General features: G+C 46.8%; 1 protein-coding gene across 3 annotated transcripts in view; it reads right to left on the reverse strand.

Moving 5' to 3' along the window:
* RNF169 (ring finger protein 169) overlaps positions 1–14,719 on the reverse strand; it is a 44,191-nt gene that overhangs the window by 10,813 nt on the left and 18,659 nt on the right. Inside the window, exons 1-2 of one of the 3 annotated variants that reach the window (XM_068264670.1) lie at positions 5,217–5,255; positions 1,464–1,592 (exon numbers count right to left, since the gene is read on the reverse strand). In XM_068264670.1, the coding sequence (XP_068120771.1) occupies positions 1,464–1,553 (90 nt within the window). In that variant the 5' untranslated portion in view covers positions 1,554–1,592; positions 5,217–5,255. The other 2 variants (XM_068264669.1, XM_068264668.1) reach the window with 2 other exon arrangements.

Genomic DNA, 14,719 nt, shown 5'->3' on the forward strand with positions numbered 1-14,719 from the left:
AGATTTGAAAGAATCGATTTCTGATCGATCGAGATCGATTCTATAGAATCGATCGATGGCTGAAATCAACCAGTGTATGGGCCACTTAAAGCTGGCCATACACTTGCCCGATTTACAGCCGTTTCGACAGCAGATTCGATCACTGGGATCGAATCTGCTGCCAATCGTTCGCGCTACACGCCGAATTTCGATCCATTTCGTCCGATCCCGTCAATCGCGCCGTGCGGAAAATAACCGTCGATCGCCCGCGGGTAAAGAGCGCATCGCTAGCGGCGTTCGAGTGCCCGACGACCGACGCAATAGAGCCGCATACATTACCTGCTCCGCCGGCGCGACTGCCCTCGCTCGTCTCCGCTCTGGTCTCCGGCATGCCTTCACTTCTTCCTGCCCGGCAGGAAGTTTAAACAGTAGAGGGCAGTTTACGGCGGCAGCAGCACCACCACCACAGATTGTGATCGGTTTCAGGCTGAGATCGGTTCACAATCTGTTTGCAGTAAAGGTGGCCATACAATCCCTCTCTGATCAGATTTGATCAGAGAGGGATCTATCTGTTGGTCGAATCTGATGGCAAATCGACCAGTGTATGGCTACCTTAACACTCATCTGTCTCTGGCCATATGATCAAAATCTCAAGGCCAGATTTTGAGCTGCAGAGTTGTAATTTAACACAAAAAGGCAACATATAAGCAAAAAACTATTAGATGGTATTTGAGATCTGTAAAGTGAGGACAGCTATAGGTTTCTGAAACCAGGGAGTTGAAATGAAGCTACACAAACAAGGGTAGCCATGATCATCCTACTAGGGCAGTGATGGCTAACCTTGGCACTCCAGCTGTGACAAAACTACAAATCCCATCATGCCTCTGCCTCCCCGAGTTATGCTTAGAGCTGTCAAAGTATTGCAATGCCTTATGGGACTTGTAGTTCCACCACAGCTGGAGTGCCAAGGTTAGCCATCACTGTACTAGGGCATGGAAAAGGTAAAAACAGGTGATGTGGGCATTTTACATGCAAACGATCATTAACCATCACGCAAAACACTTGCTTACAACAAGCTGCAGCAACTACGGTAAGTAGTCAAAATAGAGGATTTTTTTAGCTTCGAAAATGGACTGCAGTGTTTCTGAGCTAAGCTAACTCACCACAAGGCAGTCCCTGACGATAGTCTAGTTTGGGGACTCAGCAGGAAACCTCATAGGGAAATTCAGCTAATGGGATTGGGTGAACAGCACCCTCTAGAACTGCTCAGTTTCAGATAGGCTGTTGTAAACCACGCCCACACTATTCAGCCAATCACAATGCTTTGTGCTGTAGAGGGTGCTGTGATTGGAGAACTTCTCTCTATGACGTTTCCTGCTGGGTCCCCTAAAGTAGACTAGCGCCCAGACCCCTCCTTAGGTTGGGAGCGGGTGTTTTAAATAAAGCTTATTGAAAGACCAATGAAAGGCAAACGTATCACCTACCTCCATAGGACACGCTTTATTAGACAATCTGTCATCCACCTCTGTAGTCCCCTCCACCACATCCCCAATTGGGAGCAGTCTTTGACTCATTTGTTCAGGTACCTTGCCCTGTGGTTGGTCACCATCTCCCTGCAGGAGAGAAAAGCATCACGTATATGGCCAATGTCTGCACCACTAACACCAGCATTAGTGACTCTACAGAAAGCTATTCTCAATCAGCCCTATAGCACATCAGTAGAAAGTTGTAGGAAAGTGGTCTATGGCTCAAATAGAACAGTCTGTTACAGTGTACTGGTTACAGGCACTGGCCTATGACATGGGAGACCAGGGTTCAAATCCTGGCTAAGGAGTCCTTGGGCAAGACTTCCTAACACTGCAGGGTGGTCTCGAGTGCTATAGGCCCAACAGTAGAAAAGCACTATACTAATGTTAGGCTTTTTTTATTATTATGGGGAATCGGAAGTGAGAGAAATATGGAGACTGCCATATTTCTTTTCTCTTAAACATTACCAGTTGCCTGGCAGTCTTGCAGATCTCATTGGCTGCAGTAGTGTCTGTATCACACATCTGACACAAGCATGCAGATAATCTAGTTAGACACCTCTGATCTGCATGCTTGCTCAGCATCTATAGATTAGTACACACTGTTGACTGATGCTGCCGTTGGGGGATCTGGACCAGATCCCTTCGTTGACATCGCTGGACCGGGAAGAACAGATGCAAAATCAGCTGTATAGCTGACAATGCACTCTGTTACTATGCAAGGAGGCAGAGGGACGCAGGAATCAGAATCATCTTTATTATCGCCAAGCACACCAGAGGTGTACCCGGAATTGCTTGTGGTTCACATGGCAAGAGTAAAACCGGAACATATAACAGCACGTTTGCAAACATAGCGGAGGCAAGCAGGACATACATACATTTAAAGCATCTTAGTTTCAATTAGAGTCCTGGGGGGGGGGGGGGGGGGACAGGGATTGCTGCTGTGGGGGTCCATGTTTCAGTCCGAGTTTACAGCTGGGAGGAGGGAATGCCTGGGGCTAAAGTGTCCCAGGCTTGCAGGGATGGAATCGATGACATACAAACAGCGAGTCATGCAGAGGGTTGCAGGTTCACCTGACCGCTGGCACACGTCTTGTGCGTTTCTCCATTGCTGCCAGGGGTGCCTTTACCCTGTGACCTTGCCGCATGTACTGATGTCAGGTACACGCAGTGAGGTCATGGGGTATGGGGAGGGGCCTATAGTAATTACTGTAGCAACAGAGAAAGACGCAGGACACAAGAGGGGGCATGCTAGTGGACAGCTGAGCCTGCAACATTCACCACAGGGCCCCCCAGGGGTACATGGAGGGAGACCTGCATGGGGTCCGTTTCACACCTGACCAAGCAATTTCGAACGAAATCTTTCCAGCATGCCGAGTCAATCGATTTCGGACAGGGTTAGTTATCAACTCTGTGTCTACCGGCAGGGAACAAACTTGTTGAAAATTGCATGCGATGGCACACATTTAAAGGATACCCGAACTGAAATGTGACATAATGAGATAGACATGTGTATGTACAGTGCCTAGCACACAAATAACTATGCTGTGTTCCTTTTTTTCTTTCTCTGCCTGAAAGAGTAAAAATATCAGGTATGTAAGTGGCTGACTCAGTCCTGACTCAGACAGGAAGTGACCACAGTGTGACCCTCACTGATAATAAATTCCCCTTTTTTACCTCTTTCTTGCTCTCAGAAGCCATTTTCTGCTAGGAAAGTGTTTTATAGTTGGAATTTCTTATCATATTAAAAAAAAAAGCTCAAGGGGGAAGGGGAAAGTCGGGGAAGAGGAAAGTGGGGCACAGTCTTGGAGTCAAGAAGCCTCTGGGTGAGGGGGAAGGAAAAGGGGCACAGTTACAGTATTTACACATCAGGGGGGGGGGGGGAAGAGCAGAGGTCACAATCAGGGTAAATACGCCTGGGGAGGTTGCAGGGGCCACAGTCAGGGGGTAAATACACCTCTGGGGGAGAAAGCCTGGTAAGGGGTACATATCAGGGTAAATAAGCAACCTGCGGGAAGGACAGGGGACCCAGTCAGGAGTAATTAAGTATCTGGGGGAGGAAGAAGGGCAGGGCACAATCAGGGTAAATAAGCCCGTGGGGGGAGGGCAGGGGGGCACAGTCAGGGTACATGAGCCTGGAGGGGGGGGGGCACAGCCAGGGTACATGAGCCTGTGGGGGGAGGGCAGGGGGCACAGTCAGGGTACATGAGCCGGGGGGGGGGGGGCAGTCAGGGTACATGAGCCGGGGGGGGGCACAGTCAGGGTACATGAGCCTGTGGGGGAGGGCAGGGGGCACAGTCAGGGTACATGAGCCTGTGGGGGAGGGCAGGGGGCACAGTCAGGGTACATGAGCCTGTGGGGGAGGGCAGGGGGCACAGTCAGGGTACATGAGCCTGTGGGGGAGGGCAGGGGGCACAGTCAGGGTACATGAGCCTGTGGGGGAGGGCAGGGGGCACAGTCAGGGTACATGAGCCTGTAGGGGGGGGAGGGCTGGGGGCACAGTCAGGGTACATGAGCCTGTAGGGGGGAGGGCAGGGGGCACAGTCAGGGTACATGAGCCTGTGGGGAGAGGGCAGGGGGCACAGTCAGGGTACATGAGCCTGTGGGGAGAGGGCAGGGGGCACAGTCAGGGTACATGAGCCTGTGAGGAGGAGGGCAGGGGGGCACAGTCAGGGTACATGAGCCTGTGGGGAGGAGGGCACAGTCATGGTACATGAGCCTGTGGGGGAGGGGGGAGGGCAGGGGACACAGTCACGGTACATGAGCCTGTGGGGGGAGGGCAGGGGGACACAGTCAGGGTACATGAGCCTGGAGGGGGGGGGGGGCACAGCCAGGGTACATGAGCCTGTGGGGGGGGGCACAGTCAGGGTACATGAGCCTGTGGGGGGAGGGCACAGTCAGGGTACATGAGCCTGTGGGGGGAGGGCAGGGGGCACAGTCAGGGTACATGAGCCTGTGGGGGGAGGGCAGGGGACACAGTCAGGGTACATGAGCCTGTAGGGGGGAGGGCAGGGGGCACAGTCAGGGTACATGAGCCTGTGGGGGGGGGGGGGCACAGTCAGGGTACATGAGCCTGTGGGGGGGGGGGGGGGCACATGAGCCTGTGGGGAGGAGGGCAGGGGGCACAGTCAGGGTACATGAGCCTGTGGGGAGGAGGGCAGGGGGCACAGTCAGGGTACGTCAGCCTGTGGGGGGAGGGCAGGGGGCAGTCAGGGTACATGAGCCTGTGGGGGGAGGGCAGGGGGCAGTCAGGGTACGTCAGCCTGTGGGGGGAGGGCAGGGGGCAGTCAGGGTACATGAGCCTGTGGGGGGAGGGCAGGGGGCAAAGTCAGGGAAAGGGGGCGTGGCACCAGTCAGACTCTCCGGTGGTCAGTAATAGGAAGCAGCGGCTGTCGGTAGACGTGTCGGACGGGACGGGCAACGTAAGAAGGGGCGGGTCAGCAGCACTCGGTCAGACTTTGCCCGTTACTCACCGAGCGGGAATCGCCGCCGCAGATCACAACGGATATCCGCCCGCACCACCCGTGACGTCACCCCGGCAACCGGACGTCCGTTACTCGATGTGCAGCGTCACCAACACCCCAATCTTCATGGCAAATCGATCGCCCGTGACGTCACGCTCGCCACACGGACCGTCACGTAAAGGGGCGTGTCGGGGCGGTGACGACGCGAAAGAAGGAAGCTTCGGTGGAGATTCCCGCCTTTCCTCACCTCGGGCCACGCCCACCTGGCATTCTTGGCTTTTTGGCGCGCCGCGGCCATCATGTGACAGCTTGACCACGCCCCCTTCGAAGACAAGGGCGTATTATAGTCACGTGGTGCTCGTACATGTGTCGCTTTCATGTACCCCGCCCTACATTGCTACACGTGCTGGATGTGCGCCTAGCTGTCTGCGGGAAACATGGGCGCCTGCGGCCAACTATTATTATTTCGTATTTATATGGCGCTGGCATCTTCTGCAGCGCTGTACAGAGTATATTGTGTTATTTGTTCCTCAGAGAGACTCACGATCTAATCCCTACCATAGTCGGGCATAGCAGAGGTAGCCACCATAATGAGGCCAGAGGGAGACCGCAGTTCCCTCCCTCAACTACAGTATTAGCTCTCTATTGGTCCTGTGCTCATAATCACTTCTATAGATACTTTGACTAGTGGTAATCATTAACAAACTGTTCCCCATTCCCTTCTTGCACCTCCCCTCCCCCCCCCCCCCCCCCATTGTAAAACTTACATCGGGGCCCACAGCGCCTTAGCTATCCACTGGCCATAGTCATGCTGTGCTGTCCATAATTATTCATACCCCTGACAAATTTTACTTATATTCAACCAGAAAGTAATTTTTTTTGAGGGGAAATGACACAGGTGTCTCCCAAAAGATAATAAGACGGTGTACAAGAGACAGTGGCGTAGCTACGAACCTCTGGGTCCCGATGCGGAATGTGGATGTGGCCCCCCCGCAACACCCGCAGCACACATATCCAAATACCTATACCTGTGCATGGCATGGCTATATTCAATTCAGCTTTGAAGCAGCATGGGTGCCATGTTCAATTTGCAAACATACTCAGCACCCAGAGGAAATAGGGCAATTAGTAGCAAGATGCCAGTCAGAAAGAAAATAATCGCTATGTGCGCAGCATTCACCAGAAAATAATCGCTATGCGCAACATTCACCAGAAAATAATCGCTATGTGGGCAACATTCAACAGAAAATAATCGCTATGTGTGCAACATTCACCAGAAAATAATCGTTATGTGCGCAGCATTCACCAGAAAATAATCGTTATGTAGGCAACAGTAACCAGAAAATAATTGTTATGTGGGGAGCATTCACCAGAAAATAATCGCTATGTGAGCAGCATTCATCAGAAAATAATCATTATGTGAGCAGCATTCATCAGAAAATAATCATTATGTGCGCAGCATTCACCAGAAAATGATCGCTATGTGCTCAGCATTCACCAGAAAATAATCGCTATGTGCGCAGCATTCACCAGAAAATAATCGTTATGTGCGCAGTATTCACCAGAAAAGAATCGCTATGTGCGCAGCATACACTAGAAAATATACCTGTACAAAAAAAAAATTCACTCACCTGCCAGCCTCTGACCTGCAGCTCCCCGACGATCCTCCTGCAGCCAGTTTCTCCCACGCTGACAGGCAGAGCAGGGCTGCGGGAAGATGGCGACCGAAGCCCTGTACTGGAGATAATCGTTATGTGCGCAGCATTCACCAGAAAATAATCGTTATGTAGGCTACAGTCACCAGAAAATAATCGTTATTTGGGGAGCATTCAACAGAAAATAATTGCTATGTGCGCAGCATTCACCAGAAAATAATCGCTATGTGAACAGCATTTACTAGAAAATAATCATTATGTGCACAGCATTCACCAGAAAATAATCGTTATGTGCGCTGCATTCACCAGAAAATAATCGTTATGTGCGCAAGCAGTCACCAGAAAATAATCGTTATGTGCGCAGCATTCACCAGAAAATAATCGTTATGTAGGCTACAGTCACCAGAAAATAATCGTTATGTGGGGAGCATTCACCAGAAAATAATTGCTATGTGCGCAGCATTCACCAGAAAATAATCGCTATGTGAACAGCATTTACTAGAAAATAATCTTCATGTGCGCAGCATTCACCAGAAAATAATCGTTATGTGTGCTGCATTCACCAGAAAATAATCGTTATGTGCGCAAGCAGTCACCAGAAAATAATCGTTATGTGCGCAGCATTCACCAGAAAATAATCGTTATGTAGGCAACAGTCACCAGAAAATAATCGATACGTGGGGAGCATTCACCAGAAAATAATTGCTATGTGCGCAGCATTCACCAGAAAATAATCGCTATGTGAGCAGCATTTACTAGAAAATAATCATTATGTGTGCAGCATTCACCAGAAAATAATCGTTATGTGCGCTGCATTCACCAGAAAATAATCGTTATGTGCGCAAGCATTCACCAGAAAATAATCGTTATGTGCGCAGTATTCACCATAAATTAATCGCTATGTGGGGAGCATTCACCAGAAAATAATCGCTATGTGCGCAGCATTCACCGGAAAATAATCATTATGTGCGCAGCATTCACCAGAAAATAAACTTGTACAAAAAAGAGTTTCTCCCGCGCTGACAAGTAGAGCAGGGCTACGGGAAGATGGCGACCGAAGCCCTATACTGGAGATAATCGTTATGTGCGCAGCATTCACCAGAAAATAATAGTTATGTAGGCAACAGTCACCAGAAAATAATCGTTATGTGGGGAGCATTCACTAGAAAATGATCGCTATGTGCTCAGCATTCACCAGAAAATAATCGCTATGTGCGCAGCATTCACCAGAAAATAATCGTTATGTGCGCAGTATTCACCAGAAAAGAATCGCTATGTGCGCAGCATACACTAGAAAATATACCTGTACAAAAAAAAAATTCACTCACCTGCCAGCCTCTGACCTGCAGCTCCCCGACGATCCTCCTGCAGCCAGTTTCTCCCACGCTGACAGGCAGAGCAGGGCTGCGGGAAGATGGCGACCGAAGCCCTGTACTGGAGATAATCGTTATGTGCGCAGCATTCACCAGAAAATAATCGTTATGTAGGCTACAGTCACCAGAAAATAATCGTTATGTGGGGAGCATTCACCAGAAAATAATTGCTATGTGCGCAGCATTCACCAGAAAATAATCGCTATGTGAACAGCATTTACTAGAAAATAATCATTATGTGCGCAGCATTCACCAGAAAATAATCGTTATGTGCGCTGCATTCACCAGAAAATAATCGTTATGTGCGCAAGCAGTCACCAGAAAATAATCGTTATGTGCGCAGCATTCACCAGAAAATAATCGTTATGTAGGCAACAGTCACCAGAAAATAATCGATACGTGGGGAGCATTCACCAGAAAATAATTGCTATGTGCGCAGCATTCACCAGAAAATAATCGCTATGTGAGCAGCATTTACTAGAAAATAATCATTATGTGTGCAGCATTCACTAGAAAATAATCGTTATGTGCGCTGCATTCACCAGAAAATAATCGTTATGTGCGCAAGCATTCACCAGAAAATAATCGTTATGTGCGCAGTATTCACCATAAAATAATCGCTATGTGGGGAGCATTCACCAGAAAATAGTCGCTATGTGCGCAGCATTCACCGGAAAATAATCATTATGTGCGCAGCATTCACCAGAAAATAAACTTGTACAAAAAAGAGTTTCTCCCGCGCTGACAAGTAGAGCAGGGCTACGGGAAGATGGCGACCGAAGCCCTATACTGGAGATAATCGTTATGTGCGCAGCATTCACCAGAAAATAATAGTTATGTAGGCAACAGTCACCAGAAAATAATCGTTATGTGGGGAGCATTCACTAGAAAATAATCGCTATGTGCACAGCATTCACCAGAAAATAATCGTTATGTGCGCAAGCATTCACCAGAAAATAATCGTTATGTAGGCAACAGTCACCAGAAAATAATCGTTATGTGGGGAGCATTCATTAGAAACTAATCGCTATGTGAGCAGCATTCACCAGAAAATAATCATTATGTGCGCAGCATTCACCAGAAAATAATCGTTATGTGCGCAGCATTCACCAGAAAATAATCGCTATGTGCGCAGCATTCACCAGAAAATAATCGTTATGTGCGCAGCATTCACCAGAAAATTATCGCTATGTGCGCAGCATTCACCAGAAAATAATCGTTATGTGCGCAGCATTCACCAGAAAATAATCGTTATGTGCGCAGCATTCACCAGAAAATAATCGCTTTGTGTGCAGCATTCACCAAAAAATAATCATTTTCGCAGAATTCACCAGAAAATAATCGTTATGTGCGCAGCATTCACCAGAAAATAATCGTTATGTGCGCAGCATTCACCAGAAAATGATCGCTATGTGCTCAGCATTCACCAGAAAATAATCGTTATGTGCGCAGTATTCACCAGAAAATAATCGCTATGTGGGGAGCATTCACCAGAAAATAATCGCTATGTGCGCAGCATTCACCGGAAAATAATCATTATGTGCGCAGCATTCACCAGAAAATAATCGCTATGTGCGCAGCATACACCAGGAAATGAACCTGTACAAAAAAAAAATTTCGCTCACCTGCCAGCCTCTGACGTGCAGCTCCCCAACGATCCTCCTGCAACAATCCTCCTGCAGCCAGTTTCTCCCGCGCTGACAGGCAGAGCAGGGCTACGGGAAGATGGCGCCCGAAGCCCTGTACTGGAGATAATCGTTATGTGCGCAGCATTCACCAGAAAATAATCGTTATGTTGGCAACATTCACCAGAAAAGAGTCGTTATGTGGGGAGCATTCACTAGAAAATAATCATGTGCGCAGCATTCACCAGAAAATAATCGCTACGTGCGCAGCATTCACCAGAAAATAATCGCTATGTGAGCAGCATTCACTAGAAAATAATCATTATGTACGCAGCATTCACCAGAAAATAATCGCTACGTGCGCAGCATTCACCAGAAAATAATCGCTATGTGAGCAGCATTCACTAGAAAATAATTATGTGCGCAGCATTCACCAGAAAATTATCGCTATGTGCGCAGTATTTACCAGAAAATAATCATGTGCGCAGCACTCACCAGAAAATAATCGTTATGTGCGCAGCATTCACCAGAAAATAATCGCTATGTGCACAGCATTCACCAAAAAATAATCGTTATGTGCGCAGCATTCACCAGAAAATAATCGTTATGTGTGCAGTATTCACCAGAAAATAATCGTTATGTGCGCAGCATTCACCAGAAAATAATCGCTATGTGCACAGCATTCACCAGAAAATAATCGTTATGTGCGCAGCATTCACCAGAAAATAATCGCTATGTGCGCAGCATTCACCGGAATATAATCATTATGTGCGCAGCATTCACCAGAAAATAATCGCTATGTGCGCAGCATTCACTAGAAAATAATCGCTATGTGCGCAGTATTCACCAGAAAATAATCGCTATGTGGGGAGCATTCACCAAAAAATAATCGCTATGTGCGCAGCATTCACCGGAAAATTATCATGTGCGCAGCATTCACCAGAAAATAATCGCTATGTGTGCAGCATTCACCAGAAAATTATCCCTATGTGCGCAGTATTCACCAGAAAATAATCATTATGTGCGCAGCATTCACCAGAAAATAATCGTTATGTGCGCAGCATTCACCAGAAAATAATTGTTATGTGCGCAGCATTCACCAGAAAATAATCGCTATGTGCTCAGCATTCACCAGAAAATAATCGTTATGAGCGCAGTATTCACCAGAAAATAATCGCTATGTGGGGAGCATTCACCAGAAAATAATCGCTATGTGGGGAGCATTCACCAGAAAATAATCGCTATGTGCGCAGCATTCACCGGAAAATAATCATTATGTGTGCAGCATTCACCAGAAAATGATCGTTATGTGCGCAGCATTCACCAGAAAATAATCGTTATGTGCGCAGCATTCACCAGAAAATAATCGTTATGTGGGGAGCATTCACCAGAAAATAATCGCTATGTGCGCAAGCATTCACCAGAAAATAATCGTTATGTGCGCAGCATTCACCAGAAAATAATCGTTATGTAGGCAACAGTCACCAGAAAATAATCGTTATGTGGGGAGCATTCATTAGAAACTAATCGCTATGTGAGCAGCATTCACCAGAAAATAATCATTATGTGCGCTGCATTCACCAGGAAATAATCGTTATGTGCGCAGCATTCACCGAAAATAATCGCTATGTGCGCAGCATTCACCAGAAAATAATCGTTATGTGTGCAGCATTCACCAGAAAATAGCGCTATGTGCACAGCATTCACCAGAAAATTATTGCTATGTGCGCAGTATTCACCAGAAAATAATCATTATGTGTGCAGTATTCACCAGAAAATAATCGCTATGTGGGGAGCATTCACCAGAAAATAATTGCTATGTGCGCAGCATACACCAGGAAATGAACCTGTACAAAAAAAAAATTTCGCTAACCTGCCAGCCTCTGACGTGCAGCTCCCCAACGATCCTCCTGCAACAATCCTCCTGCAGCCAGTTTCTTCCGCGCTGACAGGCAGAGCAGGGCTACGGGAAGATGGCGCCCGAAGCCCTCTACTGGAGATAATCGTTATGTGCGCAGCATTCACCAGAAAATAATCGTTATGTAGGCAACATTCACCAGAAAAGAGTCGTTATGTGGGGAGCATTCACTAGAAAATAATCATGTGCGCAGCATTCACCAGAAAATAATCGCTATGTGAGCAGCATTCACTAGAAAATAATCATTATGTACGCAGCATTCACCAGAAAATAATCGCTATGTGCGCAGCATTCACCAGAAAATAATCGCTATGTGCGCAGCATTCACCGGAAAATAATCATTATGTGCGCAGCATTCACCAGAAAATAATCGTTATGTGCGCAGCATTCACCAGAAAATAATCGTTATGTGCGCAGCATTCACCAGAAAATAATCGCTATGTGTGCAGCATTCACCAAAAAATATTCGTTATGTGCGCAGCATTCACCAGAAAATAATCGTTATGTGCACAGCATTCACCAGAAAATGATCGCTATGTGCTCAGCATTCACCAGAAAATAATCGCTATGTGCGTAGCATTCACCAGAAAATAATCGTTATGAGCGCAGTATTCACCAGAAAATAATTGCTATGTGGGGAGCATTCACCAGAAAATAATCGCTATGTGCGCAGCATTCACCGGAAAATAATCATTATGTGCGCTGCATTCACCAGGAAATAATCGTTATGTGCGCAGCATTCACCGAAAATAATCGCTATGTGCGCAGCATTCACCAGAAAATAATCGTTATGTGTGCAGCATTCACCAGAAAATAAGCGCTATGTGCGCAGCATTCACCAGAAAATTATTGCTATGTGCGCAGTATTCACCAGAAAATAATCATAATGTGCACAGCATTCACCAGAAAATAATCGTTATGTGCGCAGTATTCACCAGAAAATAATCGCTATGTGGGGAGCATTCACCAGAAAATAATCGCTATGTGCGCAGCATACACCAGGAAATGAACCTGTACAAAAAAAAAATTTCGCTCACCTGCCAGCCTCTGACGTGCAGCTCCCCAACGATCCTCCTGCAACAATCCTCCTGCAGCCAGTTTCTCCCGCGGCAGACAGGCAGAGCAGGGCTACGGGAAGATGGCGCCCGAAGCCCTCTACTGGAGATAATCGTTATGTGCGCAGCATTCACCAGAAAATAATCGTTATGTAGGCAACATTCACCAGAAAAGAGTCGTTATGTGGGGAGCATTCACTAGAAAATAATCATGTGCGCAGCATTCACCAGAAAATTATCGCTAAGTGCGCAGCATTCACCAGAAAATAATCGCTATGTGAGCAGCATTCACTAGAAAATAATCATTATGTACGCAGCATTCACCAGAAAATAATCGCTATGTGCGCAGCATTCACCAGAAAATTATCGCTATGTGCGCAGTATTTACCAGAAAATAATCATGTGCGCAGCACTCACCTGAAAATAATCGTTATGTGCGCAGCATTCACCAGAAAATAATCGCTATGTGCACAGCATTCACCAAAAAATAATCGATATGTGCGCAGCATTCACCAGAAAATAATAGTTATGTGTGCAGTATTCACCAGAAAATAATCGTTATGTGCGCAGCACTCACCAGAAAATAATCGCTATGTGCGCAGCATTCCCCAGAAAATTATCGCTATGTGCGCAGCATTCACCAGAAAATAATCGCTATGTGCGCAGCATTCACCAGAAAATAATCGTTATGTGCGCAGCATTCACCAGAAAATAATCGTTATGTGCGCAGCATTCACCAGAAAATGATCGCTATGTGCTCAGCATTCACCAGAAAATAATCGCTATGTGCTCAGCATTCACCAGAAAATAATCGCTATGTGCTCAGCATTCACCAGAAAATAATCGTTATGTGCGTAGTATTCACCAGAAAATATCGCTATGTGGGGAGCATTCACCAGAAAATAATCACTATGTGCGCAGCATTCACCGGAAAATAATCGCTATGTGCGCAGCATACACCAGGAAATGAACCTGTACAAAAAAATTTTTTCGCCTCACCTGCCAGCCTCTGACGTGCTGCTCCCCAATGATCCTCCTGCAACAATCCTCCTGCAGCCAGTTTCTCCCGCGCTGACAGGCAGAGCAGGGCTACGGGAAGATGGCGCCCAAAGCCCTGTACTGGAGATAATCGTTATGTGCGCAGCATTCCCCAGAAAATTATCGCTATGTGCGCAGCATTCACCAGAAAGTAATCGCTATGTGCGCAGCATTCACCAGAAAATAATCGCTATGTGCGCAGCATTCACCAGAAAATAATCGTTATGTGCGCAGTATTCACCAGAAAATTATCGCTATGTGAGCAGCATTAACTAGAAAATAATCATTATGTGCGCAGCATTCACCAGAAAATAATCGCTACGTGCGCAGCATTCACCAGAAAATTATCGCTATGCTCAGCATTCACCAGAAAATCACTATGTGTGCAGCATTCACCAGAAAATAATCGTTATGTGCGCAGTATTCACCAGAAAATAATCGCTATGTGGGGAGCATTCACCAGAAGATAATTGCTATGTGCGCAGCATTCACCGGAAAATAATCATTATGTGCGCAGCATTCACCAGAAAATAATCGCTATGTGTGCAGCATTCACCAGAAAATTATCCCTATGTGCGCAGTATTCACCAGAAAATAATCATTATGTGCGCAGCATTCACCAGAAAATAATCGTTATGTGCGCAGCATTCACCAGAAAATAATTGTTATGTGCGCAGCATTCACCAGAAAATAATCGCTATGTGCTCAGCATTCACCAGAAAATAATCGTTATGAGCGCAGTATTCACCAGAAAATAATCGCTATGTGGGGAGCATTCACCAGAAAATAATCGCTATGTGCGCAGCATTCACCGGAAAATAATCATTATGTGCGCAGCATTCACCAGAAAATAATCGTTATGTGCGCAGCATTCACCAGAAAATAATCGTTATGTGCGCAGCATTCACCAGAAAATAATCGTTATGTGGGGAGCATTCACCAGAAAATAATCGCTATGTGCGCAAGCATTCACCAGAAAATAATCGTTATGTGCGCAGCATTCACCAGAAAATAATCGTTATGTAGGCAACAGTCACCAGAAAATAATCGTTATGTGGGGAGCATTCATTAGAAACTAATCGCTAT

The sequence above is a fragment of the Hyperolius riggenbachi genome, chromosome 2 (genome assembly GCF_040937935.1).
Source record: "Hyperolius riggenbachi isolate aHypRig1 chromosome 2, aHypRig1.pri, whole genome shotgun sequence".
Classification (NCBI taxonomy): domain Eukaryota; kingdom Metazoa; phylum Chordata; class Amphibia; order Anura; family Hyperoliidae; genus Hyperolius; species Hyperolius riggenbachi.